The sequence below is a fragment of the Odocoileus virginianus genome, unplaced genomic scaffold (genome assembly GCF_023699985.2).
Source record: "Odocoileus virginianus isolate 20LAN1187 ecotype Illinois unplaced genomic scaffold, Ovbor_1.2 Unplaced_Scaffold_19, whole genome shotgun sequence".
NCBI lineage: Eukaryota > Metazoa > Chordata > Mammalia > Artiodactyla > Cervidae > Odocoileus > Odocoileus virginianus.
This window is the reverse complement of record NW_027224281.1, coordinates 647,608-661,569: the sequence shown is the minus strand read 5'-3', so window position 1 is coordinate 661,569 and position 13,962 is coordinate 647,608. Positions and strand designations below refer to the sequence as shown.

The 13,962-nt window shown below is 36.0% G+C and overlaps 2 protein-coding genes across 2 annotated transcripts; both read left to right on the top strand.

Moving 5' to 3' along the window:
• Positions 1 to 253: 253 nt before the first annotated feature.
• Positions 254 to 1,636, top strand: LOC110121992 (putative olfactory receptor 8G2). Its single transcript, XM_020869318.2, has one exon. It carries the CDS (start codon positions 510 to 512, stop codon positions 1,443 to 1,445), a length of 936 nt encoding a protein of 311 aa, XP_020724977.2. The 5' UTR covers positions 254 to 509; the 3' UTR covers positions 1,446 to 1,636.
• A 7,168-nt stretch (positions 1,637 to 8,804) lies between these two features.
• LOC110152894 (putative olfactory receptor 8G3) lies at positions 8,805 to 9,776 on the top strand. Its single transcript, XM_020916706.2, has one exon. The coding sequence runs from the start codon at positions 8,841 to 8,843 to the stop codon at positions 9,774 to 9,776; it is 936 nt and encodes a 311-aa protein (XP_020772365.2). The 5' UTR covers positions 8,805 to 8,840.
• Positions 9,777 to 13,962: the final 4,186 nt, after the last annotated feature.

Here is a 13,962-nt window from a genome sequence, read left to right as displayed (position 1 = left end):
AACAATATTGAAAATCTGATGATTTTATGTAGAAACCCAAATTTTTGATTTTCAGAAAAATAATTCTGAAAGTTGCTGGTGAATAAAAGATTTTTCACTTAAATGAGATTTGTTCTTTCTAGGTTGATGCTCAAACAGCTTCTGTCATTTTTAATAGGTCTTCTAAGTTTTCAAGTCTGCAAACCGCACGTTAGAAAAAAACATTTAAAGATAAATGAAATGTTCAAACTAGGGAGTAATCACTCAAAAACCTAAACTGATTGTCAGCCAGAAGGCTGAAATACTTTTAAATTATATAATTTAATACCTTTAATATAGAGGTGCAAAAACATTTAATTAAGAACGTATTGCTTAGGTAAACTTATCCAGAGTTAAAATTATTCACAGAAACCAAGAGAATATTCAAATGATTAATTTTCTATGTAATTTATCACTAATAGGGGGCATAGCAAAGTCTTGAGTCCAAAAACTGTCTCTTACTCTCCCCTTCAGAAACTACCCAGAGGGAAATGGCAGCAGGAAATCACTCCTCAGTGACTGAGTTCATCCTCGCTGGGCTCACAGAACAGCCACGACTCCAGCTGCCCCTTTTCCTCCTCTTCCTAGGAATCTATGTGGTCACGGTGGTGGGGAACCTGGGCATGATCATACTGATTGGGCTCAGTTCTCACCTGCACACCCCCATGTACTATTTCCTCACCAATTTATCCTATATTGACCTCTGTCATTCCACAGTCGTCACCCCCAAAATGCTTGTGAACTTTGTGACAAAGCAGAACATCATCTCCTATCCTGGATGCATGACTCAGTTGTATTTCTTCATTGTTTTTATTATTGCAGAGTGTCACATGTTGGCTGCAATGGCGTATGACCGCTATGCTGCCATCTGTAACCCCTTGCTTTACAATGTCACCATGTCTTATCACATCTGCTTCCGCATCACAGTGGGAGTTTATATTTTGGCCATCATTGGATCCACAATCCATACAGTATTTATGTTGAGACTCTTTTTCTGCAAGAACAATGTGGTTAACCATTATTTCTGTGATCTCTTCCCACTCTTTGAGCTATCGTGTTCCAGCATCTATGTCAATGAATTATTGGTCATATTCTTGAGTGCATTTAATCTCCTGACTCCTGCCTTAACTATACTTGCCTCCTACATTTTTATCCTCTTCAACATCCTCCAAATCCGCTCCAACAAGGGCAGGTCTAAAGCCTTCAGAACCTGCAGTTCCCACCTCTTAGGTGTTGCTATTTTCTATGGATCTGCATCATTCATGTACCTGCAGCCATCATCTGTGAGCTCCATGGACCAAGGGAAAGTGTCCTCTGTGTTTTATACCATCCTTGTGCCCATGCTGAATCCCTTGATCTATAGTCTGCGGAATAAAGATGTCAAATTTGCTCTGAGGAAAATTCTGGACAGTAGAAAACATTCATGAATAGAATCTGTATCATGATGTCATAGTAATAATTTGCCGTGAGTTAGATTTGTTATTCAAATATTTATAGTTTCAGTGACACTTCCCCATATAACTCATCTCCAACATTCTCTTCCTGGACACTTCTTCAAAGGTATATTACAAAGAGTATGTATGGAGAAATGGAAGAATAAAATGTTCTTGAGGACTAACAGAGCCTTTGTTCTATTTTTAATTAACTACAATAAAGCAAGAACTACAGCAATGATGATGATGATGAAGAAAATTATAATAATATATTTTAGTATGCTTTTATTTGTAAAGATGTGGAAGGACCTAGAAGCTGTCATATAGAATGAAGTAAGGCAGAAAGAGGAAAACAAATATCATTTGTTGTAAAGGAAAAACTAACATAGTAAAGCAATTATACTTCAATAAAAATAGCAAATGATGAAAGATTTATGAAATATAAACACTATGCCCTATCTTCGAATGGACAATTATTTACCATATACCCTCATGGCAAGCTCTAGTATAATTGAAGCTTATTTCACTTGAGTAAATGATTGAGTTTTTCAACAGTTTCAATGTAGAAAAATGATTGAGAAGCACTGTGTCACCCAACTATAAATCTTTTAAAAATAATTGAACCTAATACATTTAATCATATTTTAGAAGTGCTCCCTGATATGAGTTTCCAATTTATCTTACATCATGCTACAATCTAAGACTGCTTCCAGTTATTCCAGCTTTGAAAAAAAAGCAAAAGTATATAAAAGAAAAGAAGGATTATGAAACATAATTGCCTAATAATAAACTATCTCATTAGATATATAGTTTAACAAGTAAAATTATTAGTGATATTATTATTATTAATTATTCTTAGTGAAATTATACTAATAAAATTATTATTTTTATTAAAAAATAAATACTACATCAATATTCTGAATTATTGCCCCATAACTCTAAAATTCAATTATATATAGATTTCATTTTAATCAATTATCTATATCACCTATTTCTATAAAAATTAAATACATTTACTACAAGAAAAATTATTTTAATTCATTATTAAAAATTTCTGGCTTTATTAACAGAAGATAAATTGTGAGAATATGTCCTGATCCTCTGAATCTGCTATTCGCAGTCTGGACTGTGAATCCACAGCACTGGTAGGAGCTTGTTAGAAATGCAGAATTTCAGATCCAACTTAGACTGGCTGGATCAGGATCTGCATTTTAATAAAATCCTCAGGGGATCCCATGAACAAATCTTTATCACTAATTGGTAAATTCAGGATTGACAAATAATACCTTTAGAAAGAAAATGTTGGATAACTGGGGACACGTCACCTGCAATTGTCTCTTTTCTCAAGAGCCAGCCTCTTGAAAAATGAAAATCCTTGGGGAGTATTTGACTCCATGTTATTTATTGTCTGGCATATCTAAATCCAGTACAAACATTCATAATACTGTGATCACAAGAGCTCAAGGGAGAACTGAGAAAGTTCAGGATGTTTGCTACCCTGAAACTGAAGAAACAACACTGAAGACTTAGAATTGGAGATGCTGATCTGTGATGCAGAACAGCTTCAAAAGTGACTCTTGAGACCAAGACTGTCAGATCTGCTCTCCCAACACTAAAGACAGCAGAATGCTGGGTACCTATCACTCCCCACACTAACACTAGTGCTATTCTTCTCTGAGAGCACATTGTGAAATAGATTTGGCATTGAGATTTCCAGGAACAAAGAAAGGTGAGTGTGTTAATTTTGTACTTGGTATTTGAGACTTCGATTATGAAAGTAATAATCATTGGCATTCAGGCAAATATTCCACAACATCTTCTTTCATATAATTATCACTTTTTTCATAAACCATGTTTCTAAACTTGCTATAATATGCCAAATGTGGGCTATTTTCTTGGATATAGAGGAGACTAAGTCAGATTTATTCATCATTTGATGTATAGTGCAGCTGGAGTCTGAAAATGTGCTGTTTAGAAATGGAAGATTCTTGAGCATGTAGTAAGAAAGTCTAATCAATTGGAAGGAATTTGAGGTTTTCATGATGATATTCTGCTTTTCTGGTGGCTCAGGTGGTAAAGAATCTGCTTACAATGTGGAAGACCTGGGATTGATACCTGGGTATCAATTGGGAAGATGCCCTGGAGAAGGAATGGCAACCCACTCCCGTATTCTTGCCTGGAGAATCCCATGGACAGAGGAGCCTGGTGGGCTAGAGTCCATGGGGTCACAAAGAGTCAGACGTGACTGAGCAGCTAACACTACTACTACTATGATGACATTAGTTGTAAATGAGATTAGTAAAGAAAAACTGTTTAGCAGATAGTAGCGATGAATGGGGTGGTTTTTGTTTCATGTGAAAACATGAGCAAGTAAAAATCTAGACAAGTTGAGAGAATTTGACTTATTCCAGAAAATGAATATTTTCTGAATTTGAATGGAAGTTTCTGAAACTGGAAGGAATCAGATGTGAACTGAGTCTGTTTGAGTGTATTCAGGGATTAAGAATAGACATTTCTAAGAACTCAAAGGTTTAGAATATTTTCCTTGTATTCTTAGATCTTTCAAATGCCATACATAAAATGTCATTTCTCTCTTTAGAGTCCCTTAAGATATATGGTGAAATCTGTTAATTATCCCAACACCCTCAAATATTTTTCAAGTTTTACACAGTCTTTATTTGCCATTTATCTTGTGAATATCTCTCTTTAAAAAGAATATCCATAACTAAACCCCAAACTCCAGAAATAATTAAAGTGTAGCACAGTGCTTCCTAACCTAATTGCACACATAGAAAATGGTAATATTTGTGTGAAGTGACAGGTTAAGTGAATCAGGCTACCTGTGACTAGTGGTTATCAGTTTAATATATGAGGAAGTATTGTTTCATTCACACTTCCTCATATTTGTGGCTTTGTAGTTCCATGGAACTAGTATTAGAAAATCATGTTATTGGATTTGCTACTGATCATACTCTAGACACTGTGTTTCTCCAAGTGCAATTGGAAACTAATATCATTATTAACCAGTCACTTACTTTGTGAGTTTTATTGAATTAAAAAAGAATTGATCCCTTATTCTTTTCAAGTGAATGGCACCCAAAGCTATGTCCAGTATACAAAGAATTAGGTTTTTTAAGATCTAAATTTTAAACATAAATACTCTTTGCTTTGCTAAATTTCAGTTTGTTCATTTCAACTGTTTTCAGTGTCTCTACTCATTTTTCCAGTTGCTGTCACCCTCAGGGTCTAGGTTGTACAAACTTGGAAGGTTTTGTTGATCACAGAGTGTGCGCTAAACCAGGGGGCATTGACAGTCTTCAAGCCCAACCTTCACTGAGTAAAGAAAAATTTGAGAGAAAGAGAGTTTGAGTCCCAGCTGCTCTTTTCTAATTGTACTACTTCCCATCCCCATTAAAAGTCAAATAAGCTAAAGGCCAGTAAGAAGTACCTTTGTTATTTTTAATGTTCAGTGATTTCATCTTATATTCTGCTAAATGACTTAAACCCAACATAACAGAATTTATGTCATTGCTATATACACCCAACTCTTACATTAGGTGTATAAGATAGAACTTGGATCAGGACTAATAAATAACAGAAGACATTTTGAAACAAAAATTACAAAATATTCAGTTCCCTAGCTCTGAATCCATTAGGAGATCTGTGCAAATTTGCATGCCCCTCTGAGTTTCACTCCAATTTTATTTTCATATTATGCTTCTTTATAATGAATATTAGACCTCCTTAATATCAAGTTTTGAATTTCATAAGGTTAGTAACTGTGTTTTTGCAATTTTTATACTCTAAACTTCATTTTGTAGTAAAGTGCTGTTTCAGCAATTTTTGCTAAATTATTGAAGAAAGAAAGAAGGAATTAGGTAGGGGAAGAAGGATGAAAAGGAGGAAAGGGAAGAAAGGAGTAAAACAAATAAAAAGATAAAAGGAAAAGAAATGAGAAAAAATGTTCTCAAGTTCTCCACCTAAAACATGCTGCTACATGAACTTTGTGTCACCCAGTAGTTCCCCCAAACTGGCTAATCATCAGAATTACATTGGCAGCTTTGCTGATTATTTGTTTTATATTATTTTGATTATCAGATGTTAATACCTTTAAAATCTTCCAAGATTCTAAAAACTTTTAAGAAAATTTTTAAATATAAAGAGCAACTAAGAAAAGATTAAAAAAAAACAAGCATCAAATATTAGACTAAAAAGGAGGCACTGTTAATGATTTAACTAAAGTTCAGTTCAGTTCAGTTCAGTTCATTTGCTCAGTCATGTCCGACTCTGCAACCCCATGGACTGCAGCATGCCAGGCCTCCCTGTCCATCACCAACTCCTGGAGTTTACTCAAACTCATGTCCATTGAGTTGGTGATGCCATCCAGCCATCTCATCCTCTGTTGTCCCCTTCTCCTCCCACCTTCAATCTTTCCCAGCATCAAGGGTCTTTTCCAATGAGTCAGTTCTTTGCATCAGGTAGCCAAAGTATTGGAATTTCAGCTTCAGCATCAGTCCTTCCAATGAATATTCAGGACTGATTTCCTTTAGGATAGACTGGTTGGATCTCCTTGCAGTCCAAAGGACTCTCAAGAGTCTTCTTTAACACCACAGTCCAAAAGCATCAATTCTTCAGCACTTAGCTTTCTTTATAGTACAAGTCTCACATCCATACCTGACTACTGGAAAAATCATAACTTTGAATAGATGGATCTTTGTTGGCAAAAACATGTCTCTGCTTTTTAATATGTTGTCTAAGTTGGTCATAACTTTTCTTCCAAGGAGAAAGTGTCTTTTAATTTCATGGCTGCAGTCACCATCTGCAGTGATTTTGGAGCCCCCCAAAATAAAGTCTGTCACTGTTTCCACTGTTTCCCCATCTATTTGCCATGACATGATGGGACTGGATGCCATGATCTTGGTTTTCTGAATGTTGAGTTTTAAGCCAATTTTTCACTCTCTTTCACTTTCATCAAGAAGCTCTTTAGTTCTTCTTCACTTTCTGCCATAAGGGTGGTGACATCTGCATATCTGAAAGTGAAAGTGAAGTTGCTCAGTCGTGTCCAGCTCTTTGCGACCCCATGGACTGTAGCCTACCAGGCTCCTCTGTCCATGGGATTTTCCAGGCAAGAATACTGGAGTAGGTTGCCATTTCCTTCTCCAAGGGATCTTCCTGACCCAGGGATCAAACCAGGGTCTCCTGCATTGTAGGCAGATGCTTTACCATCTGAGCTACCAGGGAATCTGAGGTTATTAATATTTCTCCTGGAAATCTTGATTCCAGCTTGTGCTTCAACCAGCCCAGTGTTTCTCATGATGTACTCTGCATATAAGTTAAATAAGCAGGGTGACAATATACAGCCTTGACATACTCCTTTCCCAATTTAGAACCAGTCTGTTGTTCCATGTCCAGTTCTAACTGTTACTTCCTGACCTGCATACAGGTTTTCTCAAGAGACAGGTCAGGTGGTCTGGTATTCCCATCTCTTTCAGAACTTTCCACAGTTTATTGTGATCCACACAGTCAAAGGCTTTGGCATAGTCAATAAAGCAGAAATAGATGTGTTTCTGGAACTCTCTTGCTTTTGCGATAATCCAATGAATGTTGGCAATTTGATCTCTGATTCCTCTGCCTTTTCTAAAACCAGTTTGTACATCTGGAAGTTCATGGTTCATGTACTGTTGAAGCCTGGCTTGGAGAATTTTGAGCATTACTTTGCTAGCATGTGAGATGAGTGCAATTGTGCTATAGTTTGAACATTCTTTGGCATTGCCTTTCTTTGGGACTGGAACAAAAACTGACATGGATGTCACCAGATAGTCAATAATGAAATCAGACTGATGGAGCCAAAGATGGAGAAGCTCTATACAGTAAGCAAAAATAAGACTGGGAGCTGACTGTGGCTCAGATCATGAACTCCTTATTGCCAAATTCAGACTTAAATTGAAGAAAGTAGGGGAAAACACTAGACCATTCAGGTATTATCTAAATCAAATCCCTTATGATTATACAGTGGAAGTGACAAATAGATTCAAGGGATTAAATTTGATAGAGTGCCTGAAGAACTATGGATGGAGGTTCATGACATTGTACAGGAGGCAGTGATCAAGACCATCTCCCAGAAAAAGAAATGCAAAAAAGGCAAAATGACTGTCTGAGAAGGCCTTACAATTAGCTGTGAATAGATGAGAGGTAAAAAGCAAAGGAGAAAAGGAAAGATACACCCATTTGAATGCAGAGTTCCAAAGAATAGCAAGGAGAGATAAGAAAGCCTTCCTCAGTGGTCAATGCAAAGAAATAGAGGAAAACAATAGAATGGGAAAGACTAGAGATCTCTTCAAGAAAATTAGAGATACCAAGGGAACATTTCATGCCAAGATGGGCACAATAAAGGACAGAAGTGGTAGGGACTTAACAGAAGCAGAAGATATTGACAAGAGGTGGCAACAATACACAGAAGAACTATACAAAAAAAGGTCTTCATGACCTAGATAATCACGATGGTGTGATCACTCACCTAGAGCCAGATATCCTGGAATGAGAAGTCAAGTGGGCCTTAGAAAGCATCACAATGAACACAGCTAGTGGAGGTAACGGAGTTCCAGTTGAGCTATTTCGAATCGTAAAAGATGATGCTGTGAAATTGCTGCACTCAATATGCCAGCAAGTTAACTAAAGTAACAGCATAGATAATAAAATAGAAATTTGATAAAATGTTCATGGTTGATAATTCTGTAAGTACCAATATTTATGAATTATTTAGAGCTGTAGAGACAATCTTTTGGAGAATAAACAGAAACAAATATCATCCAGAAATCAGTGTTTCTCTTAAACTTTATGAAATATCTCAATTATAAAATTCTTGAAGTTTATAATTTCTATTCTAGTTCAACCAGAATCATAGTTTGTCCTGCTGCTGCTAAGTCACTTCAATCATGTCTGACTCTGTGCGACCCTATAGACGGTAGCCCACCAGGCTCCACCATCCCTGGGATTCTCCAGGCAAGAACACTGGAGTGGGTTGCCATTTCCTTCTCCAATGCATGAAAGTGAAAAAGTGGAAGTGAAGTTGCTCAGTCATGTTCGACTCTCATCGAACCCACGGACTGCAGCCTACCAGGCTCCTCCGTCCATGGGATTTTCCAGGCAAGAGTACTGGAGTGGGTTGCCATTGCCTTCTCCAGTAGTTTGTCCTAGAGTGGCAATAATTACTAAAGAAATCCCCACATTATGTATATCCTCTGATGACCAATGAAGATTGATCTCAGCAGGATTACTCTCTGCTGCATACACACGCACATACATATGTCCATAAATCTCTCTGTCACACCCTAACACAAAAGTACACTCATTTTCTCATTTTTAAACCTAGAACCTTCTGAGAAGAAAATGGACCCCGGAAATCACTCCTCAGTGACTGAGTTCATCCTCGCTGGGCTCACAGAGAAACCAGAGCTCCAGATTCCCCTTCTGGTCTTCTTCCTAGGAATTTATTTAGTCACGGTGGTGGGGAACCTGGGCATGATCACACTGATAGGGCTCAGTTCTCACCTGCACATCCCCATGTACTATTTCCTCACCAATTTGTCCTTTATTGATTTCTGTCATTCCACTGTTATTACCCCCAAAATGCTGGTGAACTTTGTGACAGAGAAAAATATCATCTCCTACTCTGAATGTATGACTCAGCTCTATTTCTTTATTGCTTTTATTATTGCAGAATGTTATATGTTGGCTGTAATGGCATATGACCGCTATGTTGCCATCTGTAACCCTTTGTTTTACAATGTCATCATGACTTATTATAGGTGCTTCCAACTCACAGTGACAGTTTATATTTTGTGCCTCATTGAATCTGCAATCCATACAGGCTTTATGTTGAGACTCTTTTTCTGCAAGAACAAGGTGGTTAACCATTATTTCTGTGATGTCTTCCCACTCTTGGAGCTAGCCTGTTCTAGCATCTCCATGAATGAATTACTGGCTCTATTATTTAGTGCTTTTAATGTCCTGATTCCTGTTTTAACCATCCTTGCTTCCTACATTTTCATCCTCTATAGCATCCTTCAAATCCACTCCACTGAAGGCAGGTCCAAAGCCTTCAGCACCTGCAGCTCCCATATCTCAGCTGTTGCTGTTTTCTATGGATCTGCAGCATTCATGTACCTGAAGCCTTCATCTGTGAGTTCTATGGACCAAGGGAAAGTATCCTCTGTGTTTTATACCTGCATTGTGCCCATGCTAAACCCTCTGATCTACAGTCTGCAGAATAAGAATGTCAAATTTGCTCTGAAGAAAATTCTGGACAATAGAAAATGTAGATGAATAGACTCAGTGTCATAGTATCATATCAGAAATATACCTTTGGTTTGTTGAGATAGGCAATGTTTTAGTTTTATTCTTCAAATTTTTGGAAATTCAAAATCATTTTCTCATATAATACCTTTCCCAAATTCTCTCTGGGACACTTTCATTGAAACTGTGTTACAGTGACTATGTATGCAAAAATAACAAGAATAAAGTCAGAGATTCTTAAGAATTAAAGAAGCTCCAGTTTGATTTAAAAAAAAATACAAACAACAGCAACTATGATGATCATCATAAAATAATAACATACATGATTAAGATAGTATAAAATATCAAGCAGAAAGCCCAGCACTTTGAAGTAGATAACTTCATTTAGTATTTACAGTTTTCTCTCAGGGCAAACCCTAGCACTATTTTATTTTGAAAGCTGAATAAACTGACACTTATTTAGTTTCAGTAAATGTCCATGTTCCCAAACATAATAAATGATAAGAATCTAGAATATCTGGCTCCAGGACCTGTGATTTTACTCAAAATATATTGGCCCCAAGTAAATGTGGGTAAGTCTAAGGCCTTACCAGTAATTTTCTTCTAACCTTTAATCTACAGTTCCTTATGAGACTGTACTGCTTTCTTCTCCCTCTCCAATCCTAGTATCACTTTTGTTTCATTTTATATAATGAAGATAATCAAAATATTTCAAACCTGTCCTAACCAAGGAAAAAAATATCAGTTGGAGGGTTATTGCAGAATCTTATGATATAGTCTCACTAAAAAGATTCAAATTTTTATGCTCACCACTAACAATTTTTTGTGGTCCAAAAATTGCGGCCCAACACATTTTTTTATCTTTATACTAGTAATGCTGTATTATTTATGGAATAGCTACTTATAGTAGCCAAAAGCCATAATTTACAAGCAATTGTCATTTCATGTCAGTTTCATCTTAGAATCATTTCTTCTTTCCTTTCATATGATTCCTTATTTGCTTCTGAACATTTTGTCATTGGGTTACTATAAGTCCGGGTCTTCTTTGATGCCTCAGTGGTAAAGAACCTGCCTGCCAATGCAGGACAAGTGAGTCTAATCCCTGATCCCTTGGAGGAGGAAATGGCAACCCACTCCAGTATTCTAGTGTGGGGAAATCCCATGGATAGAAGAGCCTGGTGGGCTAGAGTCCAGGGACACCAAAATAAAGTCGGGCATGACTTAGAGACTAAACAACAACAACTATAAATTCTCATGAAATTCTAAGTACACAGCTGTCTTCTGTCTCTTCTCAGTTCAAACCATTGTACTCATTACTGACAGGTCAATGTTCTTTGGATAGTATTTAAACTTACTCACCTGTAGTGTCTAATCATAGAACAAAAACACATACAATATTATTTACTACCCTTGTATTTAATTATCCATTCATTCATGGATGTCAGACATTGATTTTCCAAGTGCTCTCATATTATTTGACTTAGTTTTCATCAGTACTATAAAAGAAGGTAAATGGCTACAATTAAAATTCCTATCCTTTCAATTAAAATAAATTTTAAAAAAGATTAAAAAAACTCCTATCATAGGCATAATTCCGACTCTGTTATATATATAGTCTAGAATATATATATATATATATATATATATATAATGTGTATTTATATATGTATATACATATATACATATATTCCTTCTAATGAATATTTGGGGTTGATTTCCTTGAGGATTAACCGGTTGGATCTCCTTGCAGTCCAAGGTAGTCTCAAGAGTCTTCCCAACACCACAGTTCAAAAGCATCAATTCTTTGGTGCTCAGCTTTATGGTCCAACTTTCACATCCATACATGACTACTGGAAAAACCATAGCTTTGACTAGATGGACCTTTGTCAGCAAAGTAATGTCTCTGCTTTTTAATATGCTGTTTCTAGGTTGGTCATAGCTTTTCTTCCAAGGAGTAAGTGTCTTTTAATTTCACGGCTGCAGTCACCATCTGCAGTGATTTTGGAGCCCAAGAAAATAAAGTCTGTTGCTGTTTCCATTGTTTCCCCATCTATTTGCCATGAAGTGATGGGACAGGATGCCATGGTCTTAGTTTTTTGAATGTTGAGTTTTAAGCCAGCTTTTTCACTCTCCTCTTTCATCCTCATTAAGAGGCTCTTTAGTTCCTCTTCTCTTTCTGCCATGAGGGTGGTGTCATCTGCACATCTGAGATTATTGATATTTCTCCCAGCAATGTTGGTTCCAGCTTGTGCCTCATCTGGCTCAGCATTTTGCATGATTTACTCTGCATACAAGTTAAATAAGGTATAATATACAGCCTTGACCTTTACCGAACTCCAACTCTCTTTCTTGCTTCTTTTACTCAGCACACTGATGTAGCTGTAAATCATAGTCTGCTCACCTATAAGGTGGAATTCCAGACACACATATTGCCCTTAAAATATCCCAGAATCCTGCAGCCACAGCAAATCCAATGCTAAAGAAACCGTTTAATGCATGGAAGTGGGGCATCTTGAATCTGAAAGAACTCTGGGGAAGGTGTTCAAAACAAGAGGTCTTCTACCCTTTGTTTTTTTTCCCAGTGGTCCATAGATGAGTAGCAGTGACAAGATCTGAGAGATTTTATCTAAAATGCATAATTTCAATCCATTTATAAGACTTACTATCAGAATTTGCTTTTGATTAAGATCCTTAGGTTATTCCAGTGCACATTAAAGGTTTAGAAGTTTTCAAAGCGTGCTGATATGTTACATTATCCTCTAAAATTTTGACTTTATTGACATAGGGTGTACCCTGGGTGTTGAAATAATAATAAAATAAACTCCTTGTTTACTTGAAATGAATATCCAAAATTGAGAAACACTAACACATGCAAGTGTAAACAGGTTGTAATAATTGAACCAATATGTTTCAACTATATTTTATAGTATCTCTCCTCACTTGAGTCTCCAATTTACTTTGATTCAGTTAAATGTCAGATTATTTCCAGTTTTTTGATTTTGGAACAAAAAACAAAAATATGCAAGAAAATACAAAAATAGAAAGAATATGAAAATAGAAGGAATAAGAAACAAAAGTGCCTAATAAAATGTTTCTTTATATATGTAGCTTAGCAACTAGAATGTTTAATAGTGAGGATCTCAAAAAATCAATAATTACATCAGTATTCTGAATTCTTACACCAAAACTTTAAATCCAACTGTATGTATGTTTGAATTTTGAATCAATATTCATATTTCTATTTACATTAAAAGAATTAATTGTATTTTTATACAAGGTTAGTTAATTTTACTTCATTATTTTAAAATCTGTTGTCCTAGTAACATTAAGATAACTAGGGCAGAAATAAATGAAAGAGAAACAAAGGAGACTATAGCAAAAATCAACAAAACTAAAAGCTGGTTTTTGAGAAGATAAATAAAATAGACAAACCATTAGCCAGACTCATCAAGAAAAAAAGGGAGAAGAATCAAATCAACAAAATTAGAAATGAAAATGGAGAAATCACAACAGACAATACAGAAATACAAAGGATCATAAGAGACTACTATCAGCAACTATATGCCAATAAAATGGACAACTTGGAAGAAATGGAAAAATTCTTAGAAAAGTTTAGCCTTCCAAAGCTGAACCAGGAAGAAATAGAAAATCTTAACAGACCCACCACAAGCACAGGAATTGAAACTGTAATCAAAAATCTTCCAACAAACAAAAACCCAGGACCAGATGGCTTCACAGGTGAATTCTACCAAAAATTTAGAGAAGAGCTAACACCTATTCTACTCAAACTCTTCCAGAAAATTGCAGAGGAAGGTAAACTGCCAAACTCATTCTATGAGGCCACCATCACCCTAATACCAAAACCAGACAAAAATGCCACACAAAAAGAAAACTACAGGCCAATATCACTGATGAACATAGAAGCAAAAATCCTTAACAAAATTCTAGCAAACAGAATCTGACAACATATTAAAAAGATCAGACATCTTGACCAAGTGGGCTTTATCCCAGGGTTGCAAGAATTCTTCAATATTCACAAATCAATCAATGTGATACACCACATTAACAAATTGAAAGATAAAAACCATATGATTATCTCAATAGATGCAGAGAAAGTCTTTGACAAAATTCAACATCCATTTATGATAAAAACCCCTCCAGAAAGCAGGCATAGAAGGAACATACCTCAACATAATAAAAGCCATATATGATAAAC